The sequence below is a fragment of the Taudactylus pleione genome, unplaced genomic scaffold, assembly GCF_031769625.1.
Source record: "Taudactylus pleione unplaced genomic scaffold, aTauple2 ptg001842l, whole genome shotgun sequence".
Classification (NCBI taxonomy): domain Eukaryota; kingdom Metazoa; phylum Chordata; class Amphibia; order Anura; family Myobatrachidae; genus Taudactylus; species Taudactylus pleione.
Window position 1 is genome coordinate 76,763 of NW_028286239.1, and position 25,824 is coordinate 102,586.

The 25,824-nt window shown below is 44.2% G+C and overlaps 2 protein-coding genes across 3 annotated transcripts in view; both read left to right on the forward strand.

Annotated features, from left to right (window-relative positions):
* ADA2 (adenosine deaminase 2) overlaps positions 1 to 7,403 on the forward strand; it is a 34,571-nt gene extending 27,168 nt beyond the window's left edge. For both annotated transcript variants that reach the window (XM_088465073.1, XM_088465074.1), the window contains exons 3-10: positions 1,127 to 1,352; positions 1,447 to 1,657; positions 1,792 to 1,919; positions 2,990 to 3,080; positions 5,133 to 5,241; positions 5,378 to 5,535; positions 5,645 to 5,847; positions 6,234 to 7,403. In XM_088465073.1, coding sequence (XP_088321199.1) covers positions 1,127 to 1,352; positions 1,447 to 1,657; positions 1,792 to 1,919; positions 2,990 to 3,080; positions 5,133 to 5,241; positions 5,378 to 5,535; positions 5,645 to 5,847; positions 6,234 to 6,345 — 1,238 coding nt within the window. In that variant the 3' untranslated portion in view covers positions 6,346 to 7,403. The remainder of the gene's footprint in view (positions 1 to 1,126; positions 1,353 to 1,446; positions 1,658 to 1,791; positions 1,920 to 2,989; positions 3,081 to 5,132; positions 5,242 to 5,377; positions 5,536 to 5,644; positions 5,848 to 6,233) is intronic.
* Positions 7,404 to 17,173: 9,770 nt separating this feature from the next.
* Positions 17,174 to 24,741, forward strand: HDHD5 (haloacid dehalogenase like hydrolase domain containing 5). The gene is given in 9 exon segments (XM_088465072.1): positions 17,174 to 18,219; positions 19,083 to 19,286; positions 19,560 to 19,672; positions 19,861 to 19,954; positions 20,158 to 20,191; positions 21,061 to 21,235; positions 21,609 to 21,797; positions 23,508 to 23,793; positions 23,795 to 24,741. Coding segments are annotated over 9 exon segments (1,260 nt in total). The 5' UTR covers positions 17,174 to 18,096; the 3' UTR covers positions 23,837 to 24,741.
* The last annotated feature ends 1,083 nt before the right edge of the window (positions 24,742 to 25,824 follow it).

The window sequence follows — 25,824 nt, forward strand, 5'->3', positions numbered from 1 at the left end:
AGCCGCTCGTAAGTGGCCGCTCGTTCGCTCTGAGCGATGTTCGCAGAACTGCGCATGCGTATGGGTCGTAATGCGCATGCGCGAACCAGTCATTGCGGTCGGAAATCGTGCGCTCGTAAAACAGCAAGGGGCTGCCGATTTGAGTGACAGAATGAGGTGTTTGTGGGTGGTAACAGGGGAAGGTGCTTGAAAACGGGGGAGTGGAGATCCGAACGCAGGCGTGCCTGACGGTCAAAACGGCGTTTAATGGCAGTGCATAATTAGTAAAGGAGCGTCATCGACCACGTCACTTGGTTGTCATTTATCCTGAACTGCTCGCAGTGATAGCGGGAAGTAAATCCTACCACAAGCACTGCGAGCAGTTCAGAAGCCTTTCGATGTTCCCGATTAATCTAATAAATAGCGGAGATGACGTATGATGCGAACGGCAAAGGGGCATCTTTACAAAATAGCGAGTGCATTTTTCCGACGCTCGCTCAGACATAGAGACGTCAACACACCGCAAAGAGCGAGCGCTCAATTTAAATATCCGGCCCCTTTTTAAGAACGAGCGTCCGCAAATAGCGTCCGGCTCTGAATCAGGCCCTCAGTCCTTAAGGCTCCCCTGTGTTCCAGATGGAATATATTACACATAAAGGAAAACTATTGGGAGAATACAACAGTTCTTCACCCTTTCCCAAGAGGGCTATAAGAATGCTATCAAGTAAAAATGATATTTGAATTACATAATTGTGTTAGATATCCCTATTGTTTGCTATCGACCGACCATACAGGACAGTGCGACATTTATATCGTGTATATTCATTATATCATGATACGCTTAGATGATATCTGGGAAAAACTTTTGTGAGTCTGTAACTGGCTTTGATACATATTGTAATGTTAATTTTAACATTTGCTATTGTACATCTAATTTCCCTATATTATAAGCAATTTCCATTATTATTTCCTATACATTATTTTTTCTCTTTAAATATATTTGTTTAAAATATAAATTTTTGGGAAACTATTAAACACAGCATTTTTCCCCTCTGTCCCATCAGTAAACTACACTGTATCAGCTGAGTGACATATTGGTAATGAAAGTGAATTGGTCACTAACTGCAAGACACTGTCCCCCCTGCAGGAGGCGCACTCCACCTACATGATTTTGCCATCCTGAGCGTGGATTGGCTGGTGAGAAACGCCACATATCTACCAGACTGTTACATCTGCTTTACCAGAGATGGGGACTCCAGATTTTTATTTTCCAAACCAGCCCCGGTGGGACATCTGCCGCCCGGCTGCTCCGAGTGGATCCTCCTGGAAACGTACAGGAAGAAGCTGGGCAATGTTACGGAGTTTGATAACAGGTCAGTCAGTGGGATTCCGGGGTTAGGAGACTGGAATCTGGGAGTTGTGGTAGAAATTTGAGGAAGAGTTTTCCACGTTCTCCATGTGTTTCAGCCTGTCCCGTAACCTCACCCTGCTGACGGACTCTCCAGAGCTTGATTACCCAACTCAGGACGTCATCTGGCGCCGCTTTGAGGGGGCTTTCATTGGTGGATCCGGCATCATCTGCTATGCCCCCGTCTTCAGGGCATACATCTACGAGGGTCTCAAGGAACTCTATCTGGATAACATCCAGTACATTGAGCTGAGAGCCATGTTACCCCCAGTAAGTAGCACGCTATGTACTTCTTAGTGCAACTTGGATCTCACTGGCACTGGGATGACACCTCTGCGTCCGATTGATGATACCGAAACCGCATACCAAAGTAACAGGTCTGTGTCCGATTCTCTTCTTGCAAGGTCTATGAGCTGGACGGTACCACCCATGATCTCTCCTGGTCAGTGAGTACATACAGAGATGTGGCCAAGCAGTTTATGGAAGACTACCCGGATTTCATGGGACTGAAGATCATTTATACCGTACACAGGTGAGACCTGCATCTGCCGGGATAACACACTCTGGGACCAATACTAAGACCAGAGAACGTACAAGTGACCCTTCTTGTCCACCTGTTTGATTCCATCACAGAATGTGCGGCGCTTGGCCAAGTACTTGTCATAAAGATCAGTAGAAATGAGACCGAGTTCCTTATCATTAGTACAATGATCTGCAGTAAAGGGTAATACCCCTTTTCTATGACCCACACACCATCCCCTTTGACTGTCACATTGGTGATGGCCCCTCTACAGATCTTCTAAGGTTCCTCATGATGCTACCAAGTGCTTACATAGTCTCCTGTTTCAGGGTTTTGAAACAGTGCAGTATGAATTGATGCATCTGATTGGACGTATTGCTCTGGCCATCCAATTAGGCAAAGCCTTTCATAGTACACCGTGTCAACACCATGTACAGGTCCCTAAATTTCATCTACAGGTGTATGCTAATTGTGTTTGGAGCTGGAGAAGCAGTGGGGGCACCATCTGATCTTACAGGTGGGGTAGGGATGGCATGCAGAAACTGAACACTTAGAACTTTATAGAAGACTAGATGTTGCCCGTGGTTTCGCCCACAATGAAATTGGTTCTGCGAACTGTTTACCTTTTTAAAAAATTTTTCAGGTGTCCTAGTTGTATTGCTGTACATAGGGGCCCTATCCCAGGAGTGGCCCACGTGACCAGCCGTGCTATACATACTGGTGGCATCAGCGCCTTCACCCACCACTCACACAAATGTCACTGTGTGCCCTGTGCACAGATTGCTATGTAGCCAATCCTATTCATGTGGCCACGTGCCCAAAGTACCTCTCCCCCCGCCGCGCGCATGGTGCCACATCTATCTCTTACATTTATTATGTCAATACATTTTGTTTTTGTTATTGCTCAGCTTTAACTTGAAGGCATCGAAATGAAACAAAGTGCAGGTCATGAAAATCGGTTCAGTAGATTTTAGCGCCAGTTTGGACCTCACAAGACAGACACAACGTTCTTATAATATTAGTATAGATTTCCTGGAAACGCAACCAATGCTGATCCGCTGGAACTTTTTTTACTTTTCCAGACACGAGGATGTTTCCAAGGTGAAAGAAGCCGTTATTGTCGCCATGCAGCTGAGGTCCAACTTCCCGGACACCATAGCTGGCTTTGATTTGGTAATGAGCTCACAGCCTTTATACGAGGAATGAGGGTGTGGATTGAAAGATCTACACTATTTAGATAGACAGTCAGTCAATAGGTCAACACCAAACGATCAACAGGCAATAGGTCGACTGTTAAATGATCGACATGGATGAAGGTTGACGAAATAGTCGACATGGTCAGAAGGTTGACACTTTTTATTTTTTTATTTTTAATCTAATCCTCACCATAACCCTCCCCCTAGTGCCTAACCCTTACCACCCCCCCTGGTGGCTAACCCTAACCATCCCCTTCTGCAGCCTACCCCTCCACCAAGTGCCTAACCCTAGCCCTAAGAATCACAAAAAAAATCATGAAAAAGCATGTGTCGACCTTTTGACCCTGTCGATCTAAGGCTATGTCGACCTTTTAACTGTCGACCATTTGCATGTCGACAATCTGGTGTTGACCTATTGACTGTCTATCTAGACACTGTAGAACTCCCATCACTGTACCGAGGAATGGGAGAAGGGGGTGTGTAGCAGAGAGAGCTGGCGGTAGTCATCATAATACAATTGTGTCATGTGTGGTCACGCTGCATGATGGGATCTTCGGCACAATCACTAGGTGTGACCTACTTTGCCCTTATATTATGAGCTGGAGACCCAGCAACTGTTGGCACTTGTCCTAATGGCCAATGTGCCTGAGATAAGATTCTTTGGGCTTCCAAAAAATTCTTACGATGCTCTATTTAGCATATAGAAAAGGGGGCCCTAGACTGCACACCCTGAATATATATATATATATATATAATGGGAGGTGCTACCTGTGGAGACTATTGTTGCAAACACAAGAAGAGAAAGTACAAGTGCACAACTCCAACATTACTAATTATATATAATACAATATGCAATACATAGAGGTTTTAGCATAATCATGGCCATGGTTATGGGCCTACCCAACGCGCCCAGATAACCTCTGAGGGTAGGTCCCTAACCTACTGGGGTTGGAATCCAGAGCACAGGACACCCCCAAACAGGCCCAGCTGAGCCACCCCAGGGCATCAGTCTAATGAGAGAAGGTGAAGTGTAAGAAAGTGTAAGATAGATAAGAGCAGCTGCTGCTGCATATATAAGAAGGTGAAAAACAGAGGTTTAAAAATAATACATATATATTATTTTTTAGGACTTACCTAGGATTGTGCCTTGTACTAAGGTGTAGTCAAAATGCCAGAATACCTGCTTAAAACCAATGGGGGAGGGGTGCTAATCTAGGCTGAAGGGGCCTCAAACCTTCATGTGTGCATGGGAGCACACTAAATAGAGTATATACAAAAGGGGGTCCTAGACTGCACACCCTGAATATATATATATATATAAAATGGGAGGTGCTACCTGTGGAAACTATTCTTACACTTCACCTTCTCTCATTAGAGTGATGCCCTGGGGTGGCTCAGCTGGGCCTGCTTGGTATAGGCCCATAACCATGGCCATGATTATGCTAAAACCTCTATGTATTGCAAAATTCTATTGCATAATGTATTATATATAATTAGTAATGTTGGAGTTGTGCATTTGTACTCTCTCTTCTTGTGGATGCTCTATTTAGCCCGAGATCATTATTTCAATAGGAAAATGAATTGTACACCAGACACGGTGAATCTCCACTTCTATACTTGCAGGGGAGAGTCGCGAGCTGCTGATGAAAAATAAGGGACGTCTTTCAGCGAAGCAAGCGTTTATTTATTATTAACCCTGTCCGTGCACTGTTGGTATGCCACAGTCTGGCCTCGGCGTGCAAAAGAAAACCAATAGAATAACATTTAGGAGCACACATAACATACACAGATATATTAACTATATTTTAAAGGTTATTTAATATAACACTTAGGCGTAAAGAAGCAGCGAGGTGCTCAGTAAATGGTAATGGTGGGCATAATATGGAGGCTCTGCTGAAAACGCACAGGGATGAGTTATATATTTCTATGTTTATTATGTGAATTGGTGTAGACTCACTGTGCTGCATTATACGGTATAATGCACATGTAAGACACGTATAAACTGACAAACTGGTGTTTTGTTTTTCAGGTTGGCCAGGAAGATGCTGGGAACTCTCTGTACCAGCTCCAGGACGCCCTCACCATCCCCAGCAAGATGGGAGTTCCCCTCCCCTACTTCTTCCATGCCGGAGAAACTAGTAAGCAATTGGAGATGAGGGAGAGAGAGGCCTGTGATCCCTCTAAGTTGTTCCCTTGTAATATAGTAAGATTTACAATACTAGTTTAGCTATGTTCTCTTGTTATATGTTTATGTTGTTATGTTACTTTATTCAGGCTGGCAGGGCATGGATGCGGATGAAAATGTCCTGGATGCTTTGCTCCTTAACACCTCCAGAATTGGCCATGGATATGCCCTCCTCAAACATCCAGTAGCTCGGGAGATGTCCCTGAAGATGAATGTCCCTCTAGAGATCTGTCCGGTGTCCAACCAGGTGATTGGAAGATGTGGTACCGCAATGGGTGCGACACAGTTGCCCTGTGCATTTCTGTGTTCCCGTGTTGTATCTTCTGCCCTCATTGTCCGCTATGTCTCTTTCTCAGGTGCTCCTACTGGTGTCTGACCTTCGCAATCATCCTGCAGCTGCACTTCTGGCTGAGGGTCACCCTCTGGTCATCAGCTCTGATGACCCATCTATTTTTGGTGCCCAAGGGGTGTCTTATGACTTCTATGAGGTGTTCATGGGAATTGGTGGTTTGAAGGCAGATCTGAAGACTCTGAAACAACTGGCAATGAATTCAATCAAGTAAGGGACCCACACCTCAGATCAAGACTTGCTTAATGTTTACGACATAGTTAATTACTGTACACCGTTAACCTTTTTGGTTAACCATTAGAAAACGACTTTGGTTTCAACAACCAGACTTTTTTTTTTTTTTTTTTTTTTTTCATGTCCTCTAGCATTTACTGGACTACAACTCCCAACATGATGTGCAGACCATAGGGCTGTTAGACAACAAGATTTATACAGTGGTTGAGTAGAGATGGAGTCTCACAGAGAGATCATTGATCCCTATATTCCCATAGTGCTCCTGCACAGTTAATGTGTTATTACCTTGTACTACAGGTTGTAACTCTTGTCTTGTATCCAAATTATTTGGGCTGACGATACCATATGTTTCCTCCATTCAGTTACAGTTCTTTGACTCCCGAGGGGAAGGAGAGAGTCACAGATATCTGGCAGAAGAAATGGGACAAGTTCATTGAAGATTTGGCCAAGGGTACCTGGGTGGAGAAGGAATAAGGGACGCGGACGCACAATTGACACAAGACCCGTTATTAGGCATCATGTGTATCTTCTGGAGAGTGAAAAGTTAATTTCTATGAGAAAGAAAAACTCTTTGCACAATTTTGAATAAGGGTCACAGAGAGGAGGAGAGTGAAAGTGAGTGAATGGGGGAAGAGAGACTGAGGGGCAGATACCAGGAGAGCATATGAAGAACATATCGAGGCAATCACAGCAGTAAAATGTGAAGGAGGGGGGATGTTGGGGTTAAATAACGTTGTGTACCTGGGTGTGGGACAGAAATATTACATTTCACATTTACAATTTTTTGCTTTATTCTTTCTAAGTATCATTGAAATACATTTTATTTGAGCCCAGTAATAGAATACTAATGTTTTTAAAACTAATACATGAAGTTTCAAGCAATAGATTTAAAATAGGAGAGAAAACTATTAAGCAACTACCTCAGTCTACTAGATATAATTAATGAATTCTGCCAAATAATAACAGTATGAAGGACAAGGTTGGGTGATCTGTGCTCCAAATCTACCATATAAACCTTTAACCCAAATCTACAATATAATGCATATAAGCCATCCTCTACCATATATTACCTGTATCCCACAATCTACCATACAGTACCTGTACCCCATCCTCTACATTACTTTACTCGTACCCCAACCTCTATCTTACATTACCTGTACCCCACCATCTACATTACATTACTCGTACCCCAACCTCTATCTTACATTACCTGTACCCCACCATCTACATTACATTACTCGTACCCCACCTTCTACCATATATTACCTGTATCCCACAATCTACCATACAGTACCTGTACCCCATCCTCTACATTACTTTATTCGTACCCCAACCTCTATCTTACATTACCTGTACCCCACCCTCTACATTACATTACTCGTACCCCACCCTCTACCATATATTACCTGTATCCCACCCTCTACATTACATTACTCGTACCCCACCCTCTACATTACTCGTACCCCACCCTCTACATTACATTACTCATACCACACTCTCTAGTATATATTACCTGTATCCCACCCTCTAACATACATTACCCATACCCCATACTCTACATTACTCGTACCCCATCCTCTACCATACATTACCTGTACCCTACCCTCTACCATACATTACCCGTATCCCACCCTCTACCATACATTACCCGTACCCCACCCTCTACCATACATTACCCGTACCCCACTACCCGTACACATCCTCTACATTACATTACTCGTACCCCACTCTGTACCATACATTACCCGTACCTCATCCTCTACATTGCATTACCCGTATCCCATCCTATACCATACATTACCGTACCCCACTCTCTACTATATATTACCTGTACCCTACCCTCTACCATACATTACCCGTACCCTACCCTCTACCATACATTACCCGTACCCCGCCCTCTACCATACATTACCCGTACCCCGCCCTCTACCATACATTACCAGTACCCCACCCTCTACCATACATTACCCGTACCCCACCCTCTACCATACATTACCCGTACCTCACCCTCTACCATACATTACCTGTACCCCACCCTCTACCATACACTACCCGTACCCCACCCTCTACATTACATTACCCGTGCCCCATCCTCTACATTACATTACCCGTGCCCCATCCTCTACATTGCAATACCCGTACCCCATCCTATACCATACATTACCCGTACACCACCCTCTATATTACATTACCCGTACCCCATCCTCTACATTACATTACCCGTACCCCACTCTCTACTATATATTACCCGTACCCCACCCTCTACCATACATTACCCGTACCCCATCCTCTACATTACTCATACCCCAACCTCTACCATACATTACTCGTACCCCAACCTCTACCATACATTACCCGTACCCCACAATCTACCATACATTACCCGTACCCCACTACCTGTACACATCCTCTACATTACTCGTACCCCACTCTCTACTATACATTACCTGTACCCCACACTCTTCCATACATTACCTGTACCCCACCCTCTTCCATACATTACCTGTACCCCACCCTCTTCCATACTTTACCTGTACCCCACCCTCTGCCATACCTTACCCGTACCCCACCCTCTACCATACCTTGCCCGTAACCCACCCTCTACCTTACCTTACCCATACCCCACCCTCTACCATACCTTACCCATACCCCACCCTCTACCATACCTTACCCGTACCCCACCCTCTACCATTAATTACCCATACCTCACCCTCTATCATATATTACCTATACCCTACAATCTACCGGAATGTGGTTGGAATCCGTCAGTCAGGATGACGGCGGTCAGAATACCGGCGCTGGAATACTGACGGCTGACATCCCGACGGTAAGCTTTAGGGTTAGGTTATGGTTTAGGGGAAGTCAGGGTTTCGCTGTGGGGGGAGGGGGAGAGTTAGCGGTAGACTGCTGGGGGGGAGGGTTAGAATTAGGCTGTGGGAGCTGAGGGTTTGGCTGCAGGAAAGATGGGTTAGGTGGAGGTTTAGGATTAAGACTCTTACCTACAATAAGTGTACAGTCTACAAAATCATTTCTGTACCCTGCAATCTACCATATATTACCTGTACCCTGCAATCTACCATATATTACCTGTACCCTGCAATATATTACCTGTACCCCACTCTGTACCTACTATTATATTACTGTCCCCAAACTATACTGTGATGCCTCACAACACAGTATCCAGTATTATACTGCTAGATCTATCTTCCTAGCCTCTCTCCACGTGAAAGGAGTAAAGTACCCCCATCTTGGGGAAATATATTAGCACTAGTAATATGGACCTGATGCTACAATTACCCTGTGCTGGGTAGGGATTGTCATTGACCATTAATAGTTAACAACCATGGATGGTTAACTGCCAATGGTTCTCCCCCATCGATGGCCGAGTAGGACCCAATATTTTTTTCCCCAACGGACAGAGCTTAGCCCCAATTGAACATTCACCATAGATGGTTTTGTGCCATGGACAGTAATCACAGATGGAACCATGGATGGCCATCCCTCGTGCTGGGCCCTGTGCTGCTCTCTGACTCCTGGTATGTTCTGTGTCTGTCACTGCTTATATTCAGTTACATTTTATATGGAAATGTGCCTTTTATTTGTCCAGATGCTTCTCTCTCCTGTGTATAGGACACTTCATCACATTATTGTATAGGACACTGTCTGGACCCTATGGAATCTGTATACTACCCCTAAGCTAGCGCGGGATGACAAACTTGCTACGCCACACATACGCTTTCCATCATACTACGCAGGTTGAGACGCATCCGACTGATCATATGCGCGTTACTGCGCTGTGTATGTGCGTCTTTTCTAACGTTACATAAAATTCTGCCTGAACCCCAATATATTTGTACCTGCAGTTTGGGTGCTTATTTGTACGGGACACAGGCCCTCATTCAGAGCCGCTCGTAAGCGGCCGCTCGTTCGTTATGAGCGATGTTCGCATATCTGCGCATGCGTACGGATTGTAATACGCATGCGCGAACCAGTCAGTGCGGCCGAAAATCGTTTGTTCGCTAAATAGCGAGTGCCTGCTATTTTGAGTGACAGGAGGAGGCGTATGTGGGTGGTAACAGGGGAAGGTGCTTGAAAACGGGGAGTGGAGATCCGAACGCAGGTGTGCTTAAAGGTCAAAACGGGCGTTTTAAGGGTGTGCATAATTAAAACAGCAGCGTCATCGACCACGTCACTGGGTTATTTTATAGTCAGAACTGCTCGCCAGATAGCGGTAGGAAAAACCAACCACAAGAATAGCGAGCAGTTCATACGCTGTTCGATGTACTCGATTAATCTAATAAATAGCGGACATGACATATTATGCGAGCGGCCAGGGGGCGTTTTTTTCAAATTTACGACCGCAAGTTTTGTTCGCTCGTTCAGACATAGAGGTGTGAACAGACCGCAAAGAGCGAACGGTTCATTTGAATAGCCACCCCTTTTTTCTGAACGAGCGAGCGCAAATAGCGTTCGGCTCTGAATCAGACCCACAGACAACCCATGCATCCAAATGGCCAGGATGAGAGGCAATAGGTACCTATAACTGTTTTTCCTTAACATTTGGCACCCACATATGGATTATGGGGCAGGTTTTACAGTCTGAGCAAACTTCAGGTCACATGGGAATACTGTATGGGTTACATGCATTATCCCATGTAGCAGGCCTGTTGAGGTTTATGTAATAACAGCCATATAAATTGTGTTATACTGTATATACAGTAACTAATTGTTGCTCACGGGGTCGCCCATGTTTTTTGATCTGAGGTCTTTATATATGCGTTGCATTAGGGCCCGATCACAGGAACGGCCAGCGCAACTGGCAGTGTTACACAGACTGCCGTGGTCAAGCTTTCAACCGGCCCTGCGCCCAAATAGGTTTTTTGTTTACTACTTACCCCCTTTGAGTACAGGCATGATGATATACAGCCTATCCTGTTCCCTGATATGTGCAAATATCCTAGTGAAGGTTTTATCAAAATTGGTTCAGTGAAACCATTGGTCCAATTGTTTATAACACACCAAAGAGATTAGATGGTGGATACTGTAAACTACAAGAACATTGACGTAACAGAGGAGCTTAAGTTGTTACAGCCGTTGCAGAGGTCCGAGGCGTCTAACGATACAGGGAATACTCCACCATAGGAAGCAGTATTCCTTGTAATATACAAGTTTCCCAATGAATAGTAAAATGATAGAACTCACCAATTATACATATATTATTCAGAGGACTTTATACATATATTAAGATCACTTGTGTATGATAAATATTGTAGGATAGATGTTAATAAAAGCTTTTTTTCCCTTCATCTTAGCGTTGTGTTTACTTGTAAAGAAAGTGTTTTATATTGTTTGATTTCAATAAACACTATGTGAAAGTGGTATTTTAGTTTCTGTCAGCGCGTGCGCCGTTTATGTTTATACGTCGCGCTGTTTATGTTTATATATCTTAGGCCCGAATTCAATTAGGGAGAGAAAAGTCTGAGCTTTTCTGGGGATAAAGTATCGGGCGCGCGCCCGCTTTATCCCCGTATTCAATTTAAAATGAGCGAAAACGGGACCCGGTGAATTGGGATCTACGAAAAAAAAATGTGAATTTTCGGGAAATAATTGTAGGACACCCCCTAAAGATGTCCAGACATGGGGGACCACTATGGGTACCCTCGTTTTTGCCTGCAGAAGAAAGTCGGGTTTTTAAATAGCCGCTGCTGGTGTTTTTTCCCGACATTGAAGAAGTGATGCAGAAGGTCACTTTTTTTTCGTTTTTCTAAGTGGTCCCATCAAATTTTGAGTACATGAAAATGGGTACTAGCGTATTTTTAAGTCCCTAAAGTAATTTTTTTTAAATTCTGCAAAAATGCACCTGCCGCTAATAATCTATTCTAGAAAACACCTGCCGCATACTTACAGAACACCCCTGAACCTATTTCCCTAATTTTAAACAATGTTTTCCCCTTTTTTTTTTTTTCACCCCAAATTTTTATTTTAGTTTTTTTGGGGTGTCCCTATTTTTTTTTTTTTTTTTTTACTTTTTTTGACACAGTTTATTATTAAATGACATTCGCAGCCTAATTGAATACCCCCCTATGTCTGTGATGTTACCATTTGGATTATGGACGTTGTGAAATATGGTACATTGTAACCAGTAGGACCTGACAGGGGAAACCTACGTCCATTGTAAACAAATACGCCCATTTGCAATGCAGCTATTTGTCCGGAAACCTGAGAGAAAGAAGTAAATGATGACTAATATTAAGTGCTAAATGTGAGACATATAGGGATGACCACTGAGAGATTCCTCCTATAATCACTGCTAGGAGCACCGCTAAACTCTACAAATAAGTAGTTTAATAAAAAGGGCAATGGATGGAAAGGGATATATATATATATATATATATATATATTTAATGTGTATATTTAATTGGAGAATCTAAAGAGCTTTCATTACATTTAGGGGATGATTCAGTTAGTTATATAAATTGGTGACTTTTTGCAAACACCAAAATAACGCATCGTTCCAAACCCGCGTCGTTCCCCAATTGAATAAAAGCAGCTGCTCACTGAAACCCACACGCAATGTTCCCCTATTCAGGGCCTGATTCTCTACGGAACGCAATATCGCGTATGCACGGAGTTCAGTGGCTGGACACTGAGCAGCTGTTCTGTGTAAGTTATTACCAGCTATTGTAGAACTACATGTTCCAGCATGCACTGGAAGCCATTAACTATAAGCATCGGCATGCCCTATGCCCGTCAGCGCATGCTGGAACATGTAGTTCAACGACAGGTGTAGTTCTAGTATAAATGGACAGGGGTCCGGTAAATAGAAACAAATATATTTACTATGAAATAAAAAGTCGTTTCCATAAAACCGATGCTAGGATGCTCGCTAAGGGCCTGATGGTGAGATGGACAAGAAAGTTTGGCTGGAATCAAGGAAAATTAGATTTGTGGTTTTTTAATGACATACAATATAAATATGGATTACAGATAACAAATGTGATTGAACCTCTCTGAACTGAATAGGCCCCATAGCATTGTGGTCTCAGGCTCCGCCTCTTCACCGTCTTCCGGTAAGTGGTGTCCCAATTTGCTTTCGTGACATCATACAGATATTTTGGAGTCTGCACATAGAAATGTCTGCATGCGACCACCTGGGTTTATGGGGGCGGTTACTGGTTTGCGTATGGCCACAGAGCAGCTTCCTCTTCTCAAAACAGGTGCAGATCAGTCTTTGTCCCACGCCTCTAAAGGTTGTTATTCATAGGCACAATTCTACCAATGATTAATTCTCCGTTGCCTGAACAAGCGGCTACACGCATGGGAAACACGGAGCAAGGAACTTCTTTTTTTTTTAGATTTTTATGATTATGTTTTATGCCTTATTTTTAGGATTATCAATGAATGCTTGTTTTTTATCCTGCGATACCTTTTACTTTTTTTTGCCATAACTTTTTTTTTTTGCCTTTTACATTCTTTTTATCACTTTAATTTTTATTCTATTTTATTTGTTTTAGAGCATCACTTGTGGTCTGCAATAGTGAAAACGTTTTATTCATTTATCCATGACATAGCTGTGATGTTGTTTAGGGTCACATGTTACTGCAATGTGCAGCTCACATTATCAGTGGGTATAGAGATTTTGACCTAGATTTACGAACAATCTGTCTCAATTCATTGGACAAACATATCATATATGGCTCTCTGTTATAGAGTAAAATACTGTTCATCCATTCATCCACAGCATATGCCATTTATGGTTACAACATCCATTCAAGAACCGGAGATCCAATAATCTTTAAACATTTCTACCAATGCAATAAAATCATACATAAGTGTGTATTTATTAATTTATGTGTGTGTGTGTGTGTGTATAAATTTACCTCATTTATGTGTTATATCAATGTATCTCATATATGTGTATATATAAATGTACCTCACATGTAATAATAATATGTCATCTTTCGCTAATTATTAATTAAGGACGTAAGTATTACTGACTACTGCTCCTCATCAGCGACACCAGCCTTTCGCACTAGTATCATGGTCAGGGGGACGCGGTCTGCATGCCGTTCGCAACGAAGACCAAACTTTCTAGCAGGGATCCCTGGCGATAAACTGGTGTTAGTTTCTGCGTCACTGTCTCAGGTAGCTGCGATCTTAGTTGCTAGAACAGAATTCAACAATCATTGTGAAATGGTGACACAAGGTGTCAGCTGGACCCATTCGCAGTTGGTTAATCGTGTACAGCGCACACTAGGGGCAACTGTCTGTGGTGCGTGCGGCAAATGAGCGAAATGAAGTGAGACGGGTTATGTTGAAGATATTTAGTTGATCACGCTAGACGTGCCACTGAGGAGGCGAACATGGTGGCCACACCATTCGTCTGAACTCTCCAAAATGCTCCCCGAACCAATTCTGGGCGACTTAGGACCGATGACATAGTGCATTATCCTGCTGGAATAATCCATCGTTGTGGGGGTACATAAAGGGCTGCAATTGGTCATCAAGCAATGCAACGCAGCAGTTACCGGTCAATGATGTGTTCAGGTGGACCAGCGTACACAACCCATGCCACGTGTATGGTACCACCATGATCCTGCACGGGGCCTTGTTGATGACTGGGGTCCTCGGGCCTCATGGGGTCTAAGCCACACCCGAATCCTAAAATCAGCCAGAAACAACTGGAACTATGACAGATCGGACCACGCCACATGTTGCCAGTCCTCCAGAGACCAATTAGCGACGTCATAAGCCCAGGTGAGGCGCTGTTTCCGGCGTTATAGTGTTAATAGGGGCACTCTGTTGGGTCTTCTGCTCCCATAGCCCATGGAAGCTAAAGAAAGCTGCACTGACCTGCTGGCTATGTGCCTGGTACCTCCTGCATTGAATGCGGATGTGAGCTGAGCCAGTGTCGCTTCTCCGTTACCACAGAAAATTCTGGCCAGGCGCCGCTGGTCACAATCATGAAGCACCTGTGGTCAGCCACTACGATATCCACGGTGGGCGGTAATGTCTTCCATGAGGTATTCCCGGTACACACGTGACACCGTAGATTGAGGAATGTTGAATTTCCGCACAACTTCGGACATAGAATGTCCCATCCGTCGGGCGCTCACTATCATGCCGCATTCAAACTCTGATAACTCACATTGCCTTGCCATGAGCAGCCTGGCCGGTGTTCACACTGACACGCGAGATTACAACTGATGCAGCTCTGGGCATCTCCAAGACGTCACAGCATGGTGATATCACCTACCATTACCTTTATAAACCGCCATCCCATGACTTTTGGCATTTCAGTGTATGTGTTGTCGAAGCTGGATAATTGGACGAGATCAGCTTAAAATTAGATCGTAACGACGCCATCTTGCGACTGGCTGCAAGACGCCATTTTAAAAAATTAGATCGCAAGACGCCATTTTGCGAATGGCCGCCCAAGCGCCATTTTAGATAAACTCACACTTAGGTACATATGGCGATGTTACTATTAGCACCATGCGATTGCATCTTTCACCATTTCTCATTCACACACAAATACGCACATTTGCGCAGTTAACATGTCGCATATTAGCGAATGCATAGGGCTCAGTACGAAAAGGCTGTTTATTAGCTTCATGCGCATGCATCTGCCCCAAGTTAACTAGCGTCTTTATATCAAACCCCAAATACTCACACATTACATATTCACATGAAAGGTTCCATAAGCTTTAAAGTACAAGATTCAAGTTTGTTCATTTATTATAATTGCTGTGAAATAAAGGTTATTTGGTAGCTAAGGTTTAATACATGATAAGTAAGCTAAGTAAGCCATGTTTGGTATTATACTGATCTGCACTCTTTCAACAGCATTCCGGTATCATCGGTGTGAAGATCGCAACATGCATTCTCAACTTATGGACCGCAGAGACTTAAGGCACCGAAATGTACATTGTATGACCAACTGTTAGGATTTGCATGAGGAGGGAAAACAGAGGCAACCAGTTGTCGGAGGCTGGATTGTGTCTATTTGAATCAACCTGTTATATGCTCTGTAACAGATGCATCCTCCTTGGGAACCAATGGCATTAGCAACAAGCCTTTCTATTGTGTTGTCTGTTTCTGTGAGGGTATAAATATGTGTGTTGTGACCCCAGTCTGGAGTCTTCTTGCTGAATGCTGATTGACGGAGGTTTCTTGCTGATGCCGGTATCTGGTCCAGAGCGCGTGCGTATGTATAACTGTACTTGGGTCTGTATAATTTCTTTGCGCTAAATTGTACTTAGATCATAGCGTCTAACTGACTGTACTTTTACTTGAATAATACTTTGTGCTTTGGAAACACATGTTACAGGTCTAAGGTTTTTATTTACTGTATGACTTCTTGCGCAAATAAGCGTCAATATTAGAGGTTTATAGGCAGGCTTTAGAAGATATAGGTAGGAGCGTATAGAGGTTCAAATTCAGTATCGTTAGTGTCACTGTTTATAAAAATTATCTCATATATAAGTGTGTATATGAATGTACCTCATGTATGTATGTATATATATATATCCCTTTAAACCGGGGCACTATTAAATTACACAAGTTCTGTGGCTCATTAAAACCAGGTGACATCCAGGCTTGAAGTCCGCCAGTCACAGAACCTGTGTAATTCATATGTGTCCGGTTTAACGGTATAGTATGGTAAGCCTATGTACCTCATATATGTGCGTATATATAAATGTACCTCATATATGTGCGTATATATAAATGTACCTCATATATGTGCGTATATATAAATGTACCTCATATATGTGCGTATATATAAATGTACCTCATATGTGCGTATATATATATATATACCTCATATATGTGCGTATATATAAATATACCTCATATATGTGCGTATAAATATACCTCATATGTGTATATATAAATGTACCTCGTGTATATATAAATGTACCTCATATACGTGTATATATAAATGAATGTCCCTCATATATAAATGTGTGTGTGTGTGTATATATATATATATATATATATATATATGTATATACATACACATATATAACCAACAATCTGTTATTAACATTTATAAGTGACACAAAGTTGAGCCTGATATACACCACAATAATACAACTTACATCTGTTTTCACGCCCACACTTCTCTTTATGACTGTACCTGAGGAATCTGTATTACCTTCTTCACTGTCATCTGGAGACATCCATCCGCCCTCTCCTTACAGAGACCCAACTGCCCCGTATGTTCCTGTCTCCTCCGCAGGCGCCATGTTGCTGGAGCCCGTTTGATGCATTTTCATGGGAATTTTGGTCGTCAGGGAAATGGCCGCCGTGAGGGGAAGAAACGTTCAGAGCATGTTGGGGATTTATGGAGCCGATCTAATTACAGTCCCCTTTTCAACAACTGGGAATCCTGATGGAAGGTTTTTACAAAGCTAATGGTGACATAAATTTCTATTGAGTTCTGAGAAGGAAATATTTTTTTTAAGGCCAGACCTGGACTGTCACTACATATCCCAGCATGCCCAACACCTCACTCGGGTTTGGAACCGTTGGATTAGCTACAGGTGCATGCTGGGAGATGTAGTTTTTGTTTTTGTGGGTTGAGTGGCTGGGAATTTGACTGACTGAGTTCCTGCTGTGAGAGGCTGATGTGAGGATCTGTGCTCCGGCTCGGGGCAGGTTACAGGTGGAGGTGTCTGTGTTATGATAGTGCTGGACCTAATGCATGGCAGTGCCAGTCTAGCAAGAAGGGGGAAGTGATAGAGCAGTGCCAGGCTTTCTGCCCAGAGTAATACATAGGGTATTAGGCAGTGCCAGGATTTCTGCCCAGCATAGTACACATGGTATTGGGCAGTGACAGGCTTTCTGTCCAGCATAGTACACATGGTATTGGGCAGTGCCAGGCTTTCTGTCCAGCATAGTACACATGGTATTGGGCAGTGACAGGCTTTCTGTCCAGCATAGAACACATGGTATTGGGCAGTGCCAGGCTTTCTGTCCAGCATAGTACACATGGTATTGGGCAGTGCCAGGCTTTCTGTCCAGCATAGTACACATGGTATTGGGCAGTGCCAGGCTTTCTGTCCAGCATAGTACACATGGTATTGGGCAGTGCCAGGCTTTCTGTCCAGCATAGTACACATGGTATTGGGCAGTGCCAGGCTTTCTGTCCAGCATAGTACACATGGTATTGGGCAGTGCCAGGCTACCTCTATGGTGCATTATTCCTAGGTCAGGACAATCATGGCTGTTTGGCAGCGGATATTCCCCAGACTGGTAAAGACGAGGTTATCTATCTGGGCACACGGCTTTTCATCACCTGAGCTGCTACCAGTGTGCAGGAGATTTTCCGTGTCTCTTCCTCACGTAAGTATCCATAAATACACATTGTACCAAGGACCTTTTTACAGTATGTAAAGGTGCGTACACACGGAACAATATATCGTAACGATATGAACGATATCGATATATCGTTCCGTGTGTATGCATTGAACGACCAACGATGCGCGCTCCCACTGGACGATAACGATATCGTCCATCGGGCATGCATGCAGGCCAATCTGGACAATATCGTGCATATTCCATAGGGGTTTGCGATCGTTGGTCGATCATTGTTGATGATATCTTCGGCGTGTGGATGAACAATATCGTTCATCCAGCACACCAGGAATTTCAAGGGAGATCGTTCAGCGATATCGTTCCCTGAACAGATCGTCCCGTGTGTACCCAGCAATAAGTCTAATGAAATAATGGGGTTCACACATAGGCAGATAGAAAGTAAATAAGTGGCAGTTACTGGTGACTCTATAATAAATATGATCGTGACCTGCACCAGTGATTTTATTTCATATATTCCATTTCCTTCCATTTATACACTTTGGAAATAATTGTTAGATATTAATGGGTCAATGTGTGAAGAGGTTTCTGTAGTCTAAAGACCTTAGTAATGTGAGCCCCAGGTATTTGTTATTTGAAGGGGCCGATCTGTCCAGCTGGCAGGGCCCTCCTTCTGCCCGTGATCCTACGGGCACAGCTGCTGCCATTGTCGCTGGTGGCTTAGAACCCACTCATGCAGCGATCTGAGTCACAGAGACGGCAGCTGGCCATGTTAATGATGTGAGGACACTGGCATGTTCTGGTGCCAGGCGCGCCTTCATGTGTAACACTGGCATGTTCCTGGCTCCATCGCCTTGGCAGGAGGATTAATGGGAAAATGCCATGTCTTGCAGTCACCTCCGAACTTTGGACTATTGTTCGACATAGATGGCGTTTTAGTCAGGGGCAGGAATCCCATTCCTGGGGCGGCTGAAGCTTTCGGGAAGTTGCTGGATGGAAGTGGGAAGCTGGCGGTGCCCGTCGTGTTTGTAACCAACGCCGGCAATTGTCTGCGCCAGGAGAGAGCAACAGAACTAAGTAAACTGCTCGGGTTTGAGGTGAGTTGACTCATAGTGGTACATTTATTCAAGTGTCGATTTAGTGTTGCCCGTAGCAACCAATCACATTCTATTTACCATTTCTTGGCTGTGCCAGAGAAATGATAGCCTGATTCGGATTGGTTACCACTTATGTAAACCCGCACTTCAGCAACTTTCCCCCCATAACTCTTAGGAAATATAATGTCCACTGAGGTTCTCATCTGAGCATTTCCCAAACTCTTATCCGCATAGTGCTGTGTCTTACACAGAGCAACTTGTGTGTCTCCGCAGGTCTCCGACGACCAGGTCATCCTGTCCCACAGTCCCCTGCGCATGTTCCATCAGTTCCATAACAAGTGCGTCCTGGTGACTGGTCAGAGCCTTGTGGAAGAGATTTCCTCGGAGTATCCTTTCAGGTCATACTGGGGGGAGTACGCTCGCTTCCCCGCCGGTGTTACATTGGCTTGTGGTAGTATGACGGGCCTCCGGCCCATCACAGTCAGTCTGCCTGCACGCGGCGGCCCAGCGTTGGAGCTTGGGGAGAATCGCCTTCGAGTTGTTTCCCTTTACCAGCTCCCGTGACGCTGTGCAGCCTGGGGTTCAAGAACGTTGTTACGATTGACGCTGTGAGGAAGGCGTACCCTTTGCTGGACACGGTGGACGAGAGTCGGAGGCCTAGTAATCCGGTAGGTGGCAGAGCCTTGTAGAATGACGCAGGTGTGTAGGTGACAGTATGTTGTATTGATTTTTTGAGACACAGATGCCAGCGGCCATTTTTGTGCTCTGCGTGTCCTGCGGAGGATTTATACCCCGTACCCCAGGTGACAGGACACGACTGCTATATCGTCATGAAGGACATTTCTTCCTATATGTTCTCTCTCTTTCCCAGGTTTCCATCAGCGTGGACTTTCCTGCCATAGAAGGTGAGAACCATAGGACTTGTGTCCGGCCTTCACTGTCACCATCGTGTGTCTTCCACAGAGGTCATGTCTGCTGGCAACTCCCTGCCGGGAGCTAGGGAGAAAGTCACCAGTATAACGGAGCTCTTATCTGTGAGAGCCAGAGGATTCTAGTGTGGGAAGAGCAGGGTCCCCAGCAGCACAGAGTATATCCGGAGATGAGGGATGTGTTAGTGAGGACATGGCTGTATGTGACAGGGACAGTGACATGATGTGAGGAGGGGAATGGAGGCAGCAGGAAGACACAGACTGAGAGTTATATAGTGAGAGGAGCAGGGTCCCCAGCAGCACAGAGTATGTCAGGAGATGAGTGATGTGTCAGTGAGGACAGGGATGCATGTGATAGGGGCAGTGACACAATGTGAGGAGGGGAATGGAGGCAGCAGGAAGCCACAGACAGAGTTATATAGCGGAAGGAGCAGGGACCCCAGCAGCACAGAGTATATCAGGAGATGAGTGATGTGTTAGTGAGGACAGGGCTGTATATGACAGGGGCAGTGACATGATGTGAGGAGGGGATTGGAGGCAGCAGGAAGCCACAGACTGAGAGTTATATAGTGGGAGGAGCAGGGTCCCTCAGCAGCACAGAGTATATCAGGAGATGAGTGATGTGTTAGTGAGGACAGGGCTGCATGTGACAGGGGCAGTGACATGATGTGAGGAGGGAATTGGAGGCAGCAGGAAGCCACAGGCTGAAAGTTATATAGTAGAAGTAGTAGGGTCCCCAGCAGCACAGAGTAGATATGTTACAGTAATGTAGAAAAATTGTGGATAATACATCTAACATTTTGTATTGAGCATGAGCTATAATAACCTCTCTATGTGCATTGTAGCCATTGTCTTGTTGGGGGAGCCAGTGCGTTGGGAGACTAGTCTGCAGCTGATCCTGGATGTATTGCTGAGCTCAGGGCGGCCAGTAGAGTGGCAGACACAGGTGCCAAGTCCGCACATCCCAGTTTTAGCCTGTAATATGGATCTTCTCTGGATGGCTGAAGCTAAGATGCCCAGGTCAGTAAAATGGAAGCGCTGTTATATGGGGTAAAACCCTATCATCTATTTTGCAAGTAATATGTCAGTAATTCTGTATCTGAGAGATTTAAATGTTATTGTATTATTTAGCCACTAGGGGCACTGTTTAGCAGAAATGTATGGAGAGTACTCCTTTGTCTGAGAGATATCGTTACGCTGGCACAAATGTCTATTCCTTGTGGAGAACACAGGAACGCCTCTAAATTTGCTGCCTTTCCAGCCATTTAATAATTTATGAACCGTGTTCTTTTACTGCTTCACAAACTTTCGTGCGCCCTCAGCCCGCCCATCTCCTCCCATCTGCGGGTGTTATATTCTGCCACTCCGCAACTATCAATTTTTCTTTAACCAGGTTCGGTCACGGCACGTTTCTGGTTTGTTTGGAAACTTTGTACCGTAAACTGACTGGGCAGGAGCTGCGGTACGAGGCCCTGATTGGGAAGCCCAGCACGGTAACCTACAGCTTCGCAGAGCACCTAATACTGCGCCAGGCTAAGGAACGAGGCTGGGATCGCCCCATCCGGACACTGTATGCCGTTGGGTGAGTCTGTCGCTCTGTCATGGATTCATGGGAAGAATAAAATGAGCCAGAGAGTGAAAAGAATTAATAATCCAAGTCAGGAGGTGTTAGAGGACTACGTAGAAATATAAAGAGATTATTTCCTGATCTTTTTCTGCCAAAGGCCCGTATTCAATTAGATTCGCACCCACGATACTTTTTCGCCTGCCGGACTTTTCGCCTGTATCGCGTGTTTTGGGTGCGGAAACTTTTTGTGAGCGTCCCCGCGATTCCCCGTATTCAATTTGAAAGTACGCGAAAACTGCACCCGGCGAAACTTGAACAGACGGAAAGTCCTCTCCAAAATGGGGTAATCAGCCTGACACCCCCCAAAAGATGCACTGACATGGGGGATCACTATGGATAGCCCCGTGTTGGCTTGCTGAAGGTATTTGAGGTACAGGTTGAGTCTCCCATATCCAAAATGCTTGGGACCAGGGGTATTTTGGATAACAGAATATTCTGTATTTTGGAATAATTGCATATCATAATGAAATATCTTGGGATTGGGACCCAAATATACGCACACAATGCATTTATGTTGTATATACACCTTATACACACAGCCTAAAGGTCATTTTATACAATATTTTCAATAATTTTGTGGCTCAAGCAAAGTTTCTGTATATACATGAAATTCATTTCTGTTTCATATACACCTTATACACACAGCCTGAAGGTAATTTTCTACAATATTTTTAATAATTTGTGCCTTAGACAAAGTTTGTGTACATTGAACCATCAAAAATCAAAGGTTTCATTATCTCAGTCATACCAAAATAATTCCGTATTTCGGAATATTTGGATATGGGAGACTCAACCTGTATTTAAATTGTCTCAATAGGCGCTATTTTGCGTCTTTGCATAAGGGGTAAAGAATAGCATTTAGATTTTTTATTTTTTTTTGGTGAAAATAAATAGTCTCAGCAAATTTTGGGTACCTGAAAATGGGGGCTAGCATATTTTAAAGTTGCTAAAGTACCGTTAAAAAATCGTGAAGAATCCACTTGCCGCAAGCACCAGCAAAGTTAAAAACCCCTGGGGCATACTTGGGGGACCCCCCTGAGTCTATTTCGCTAGTTTTTAAGTTTGTCACCCAACTTTTAACTTTTTCGCCCCCAAAATGAAAGTACTTTTTTGGGGTGTTCTAAAGTGTTTTTTTAATAATTTTTTGACACAGTTTACCTTTGGGGGACTGTCTTAATCCTGCACGGGGGTTCCCGCAACGTTGCACCCCAAAACCCCAATTCTGCACTTTTTTCCGCCTGCTATTCATAGGCGAAAATTTTTCGCCGAGTCCATTGCATTGACTTTCCGCCTAGGCGAAAAGTATTTGAAATTGAATACGGTGAAAGGTTTCCGCCTGGCGAAGTGACGTCACCTGCGATACATTTTCGCCGAAACTGCCTTTTCGCCTCAAATTGAATACGGCCCATAGTGTACAGGGAGCAGAGGAACAAACGGAGATAGCGGGGTGAGTATATCGGAAGTTTTGTCTTCCAGGAAGGTGGGATCATGTGCTTATTATGCTTTGGGACACAGCGCTGCGTCCCTCCTTCCACGCCGTACTGCACACATGATTGGCTTTTTGGGTAGCATGGCATAAGAATTTGGGAAACTTTATTAATTATTCGATACATATTTAACCACGACGTCTCAGTCTTCCTTGTCGTTTTTAATTTTTTACTTTAGGGATAATCCCATGGCCGATATATACGGCGCCAACCTCTACCATCGCTATCTACGGAGCCGACGGGGGGATTCTGATCAGCCGCAGAGCTGTGAATCCATCCTGGTGTGCACAGGTGTGTACGGCAGTCGTGGCGAGGTGCCCGCTGACCCACAGGAGAGCGTAACTCGGACCGTCTTTCACGGGCACCGAGACTTCAGACTTGACCCCAGTCTGGTGGAGGCAGCCCATGTGGTCCGGGACGTGGGGGAGGCGGTGGATCTGGTGCTGAAGAAGGAGGGCTGGATGGACCGATGATGTCACAACTCCCGGTCTCAGGGAACGAGTGTAGCAGTGCAGTGGCTCAGCACGTTGTGTACGCTTCCATGCACCGCGGAAAATACTACTGGATTTCTTTGTTTTTTTATTATTACCATGAGGGAGGGAGGGAATTAATTACCAATCGCCACTCAGGAATATTGAGACCTGCCATGAAGAAAAAAAAAAAATCTGAATTTACAATTTCTATTTTTTGCTGTTTTTTAAAGTTTTTGATGAACTTTTATATGTATATCGCTGTAGAGTGTGAAATGTGACCTTATAAAGCGTACGAATTAACTTGTCGTGCCGAGTGCGCAAGCAACATTCTTTGGAATGACAAAGTGTGGGTGGGCAGTGCCACTTCCTGTCGTAAGTGCGCCTAATTCTACGCTACAGCTGACCCTCCCATTAATTGAAACTTTTACGTTGTTTAATCACGTTCCCTGCAGACTCTCGCAGCGCAGGCAACCTACAATTACATGTGCCCTTCACACCTCTTTGTTAATCTTATTTATTGTGCTGGAATGGGCGCGCTCATGGCCGCCTGTCATGTGTCCTAGGTATTACTGGGCACCTACAGAAAAATAATGTGAAACTTGAGTCTAAAGCTGAGACCAGTAAATGACCCTTTGTACTGCACAGTAAATTATTCTATAATAATCAGAGATAATACACAGGCAGGGCAGGTGAGTGACACCAGAGTGCACTTTAATCGCCCAAATCTAATATACACGTGTGAAAATTGGATCATCCAATTAGAAGTCTGCTTTCATTTTCTAAACTGCTCTTAAATGACAGCTCAAATCTGATTGGGTGCCTTCAGAAACAGCACCGTTCTCTTGCGCAAATGTTTTCATTGATCTCTCCAAGTGTGCTTGAAAATTTAGTGTATCCTTGTGATTCTTGTTTGATAATAAAACAGCTTTTATAGTTAATAATAAAAATGTGGTTGTGTTTTTATATATATATATATATATATATATGTATATCCTTTTTTTTTTTTAATTACATTTTGCCGGACATTGGTGTAACATTACAAACACCGAGATAAATCGGTTTAGCATACGCTTCATCAAATGGTGTACAATAGATCCCATCACCGCCTATGAGTATGGGCCCTAAGACACCTACATTGCTGCGTCAGATAGACAGTCGTAAAACAATGAAAGCAGGTTCCGGGGTTATATAGTGAATGCCGGAAGGTTATGGGACACTGACATCTGTGTTTGCAAGGTTTGTTGGACACTGGGCCAGTTTGAGTAGATGCGGTGAATGCACCGTCGTTCCCGCGGGTACCAGTGGCGCTATGGCGCCAGTTTTATAACAATAATGACGGGGTACTATAAAAGATCAAAGATTTGGGGTCATTCACCAGCAGACGGCTCGGTGTATATGGCAGTTTTAACATGCCATAATAGCAAAACTATGGCTGGACATGCTGGAATGTGTAGTTCCACAGCAACTGTAGGGCCGCATGTCGAACACCTGCGCTACACGGTTGCACTGGAATGAGCTCACATACATGTTCGGGTTTTTCCCCAGCATGTGTATACATTAATGAAGAGCAGGCATGTAGTATGTATAATTTAGGTATGTCGGGACTGACATGGCCGACTCGGTCACTAATTCAACTATAAACACCCCACATCCTGTAAGAACTCCTATTATGGGCTGTACAGTGTGACGCGGTCTCGGTATTATAGGTGCACGGACTGACGCTGTACGGAGATTACATAGTTGTGTGTAAAACTTCGCCTGAAATACCATGTATAATGACATTAGCGCTGTGTAAGTGACCTGCTGACGTGAATTATTAAATGAGGAGCCCTCGATACAGAGCGCGACAGCCGCCATTTTGTATGATCTTTTTTTTTTTTTGTAATTTGTTGACCTCTTGCATTAAAATCACTAATAATGATCATCGCAGCCTTTCAGTCCTCATCCAGCGATGATGTTGGGTTGGTGTTTGGGAAGCGTGACCTCGGTATAAGCGCCAGGAATACGGAAATGCAGGATTTG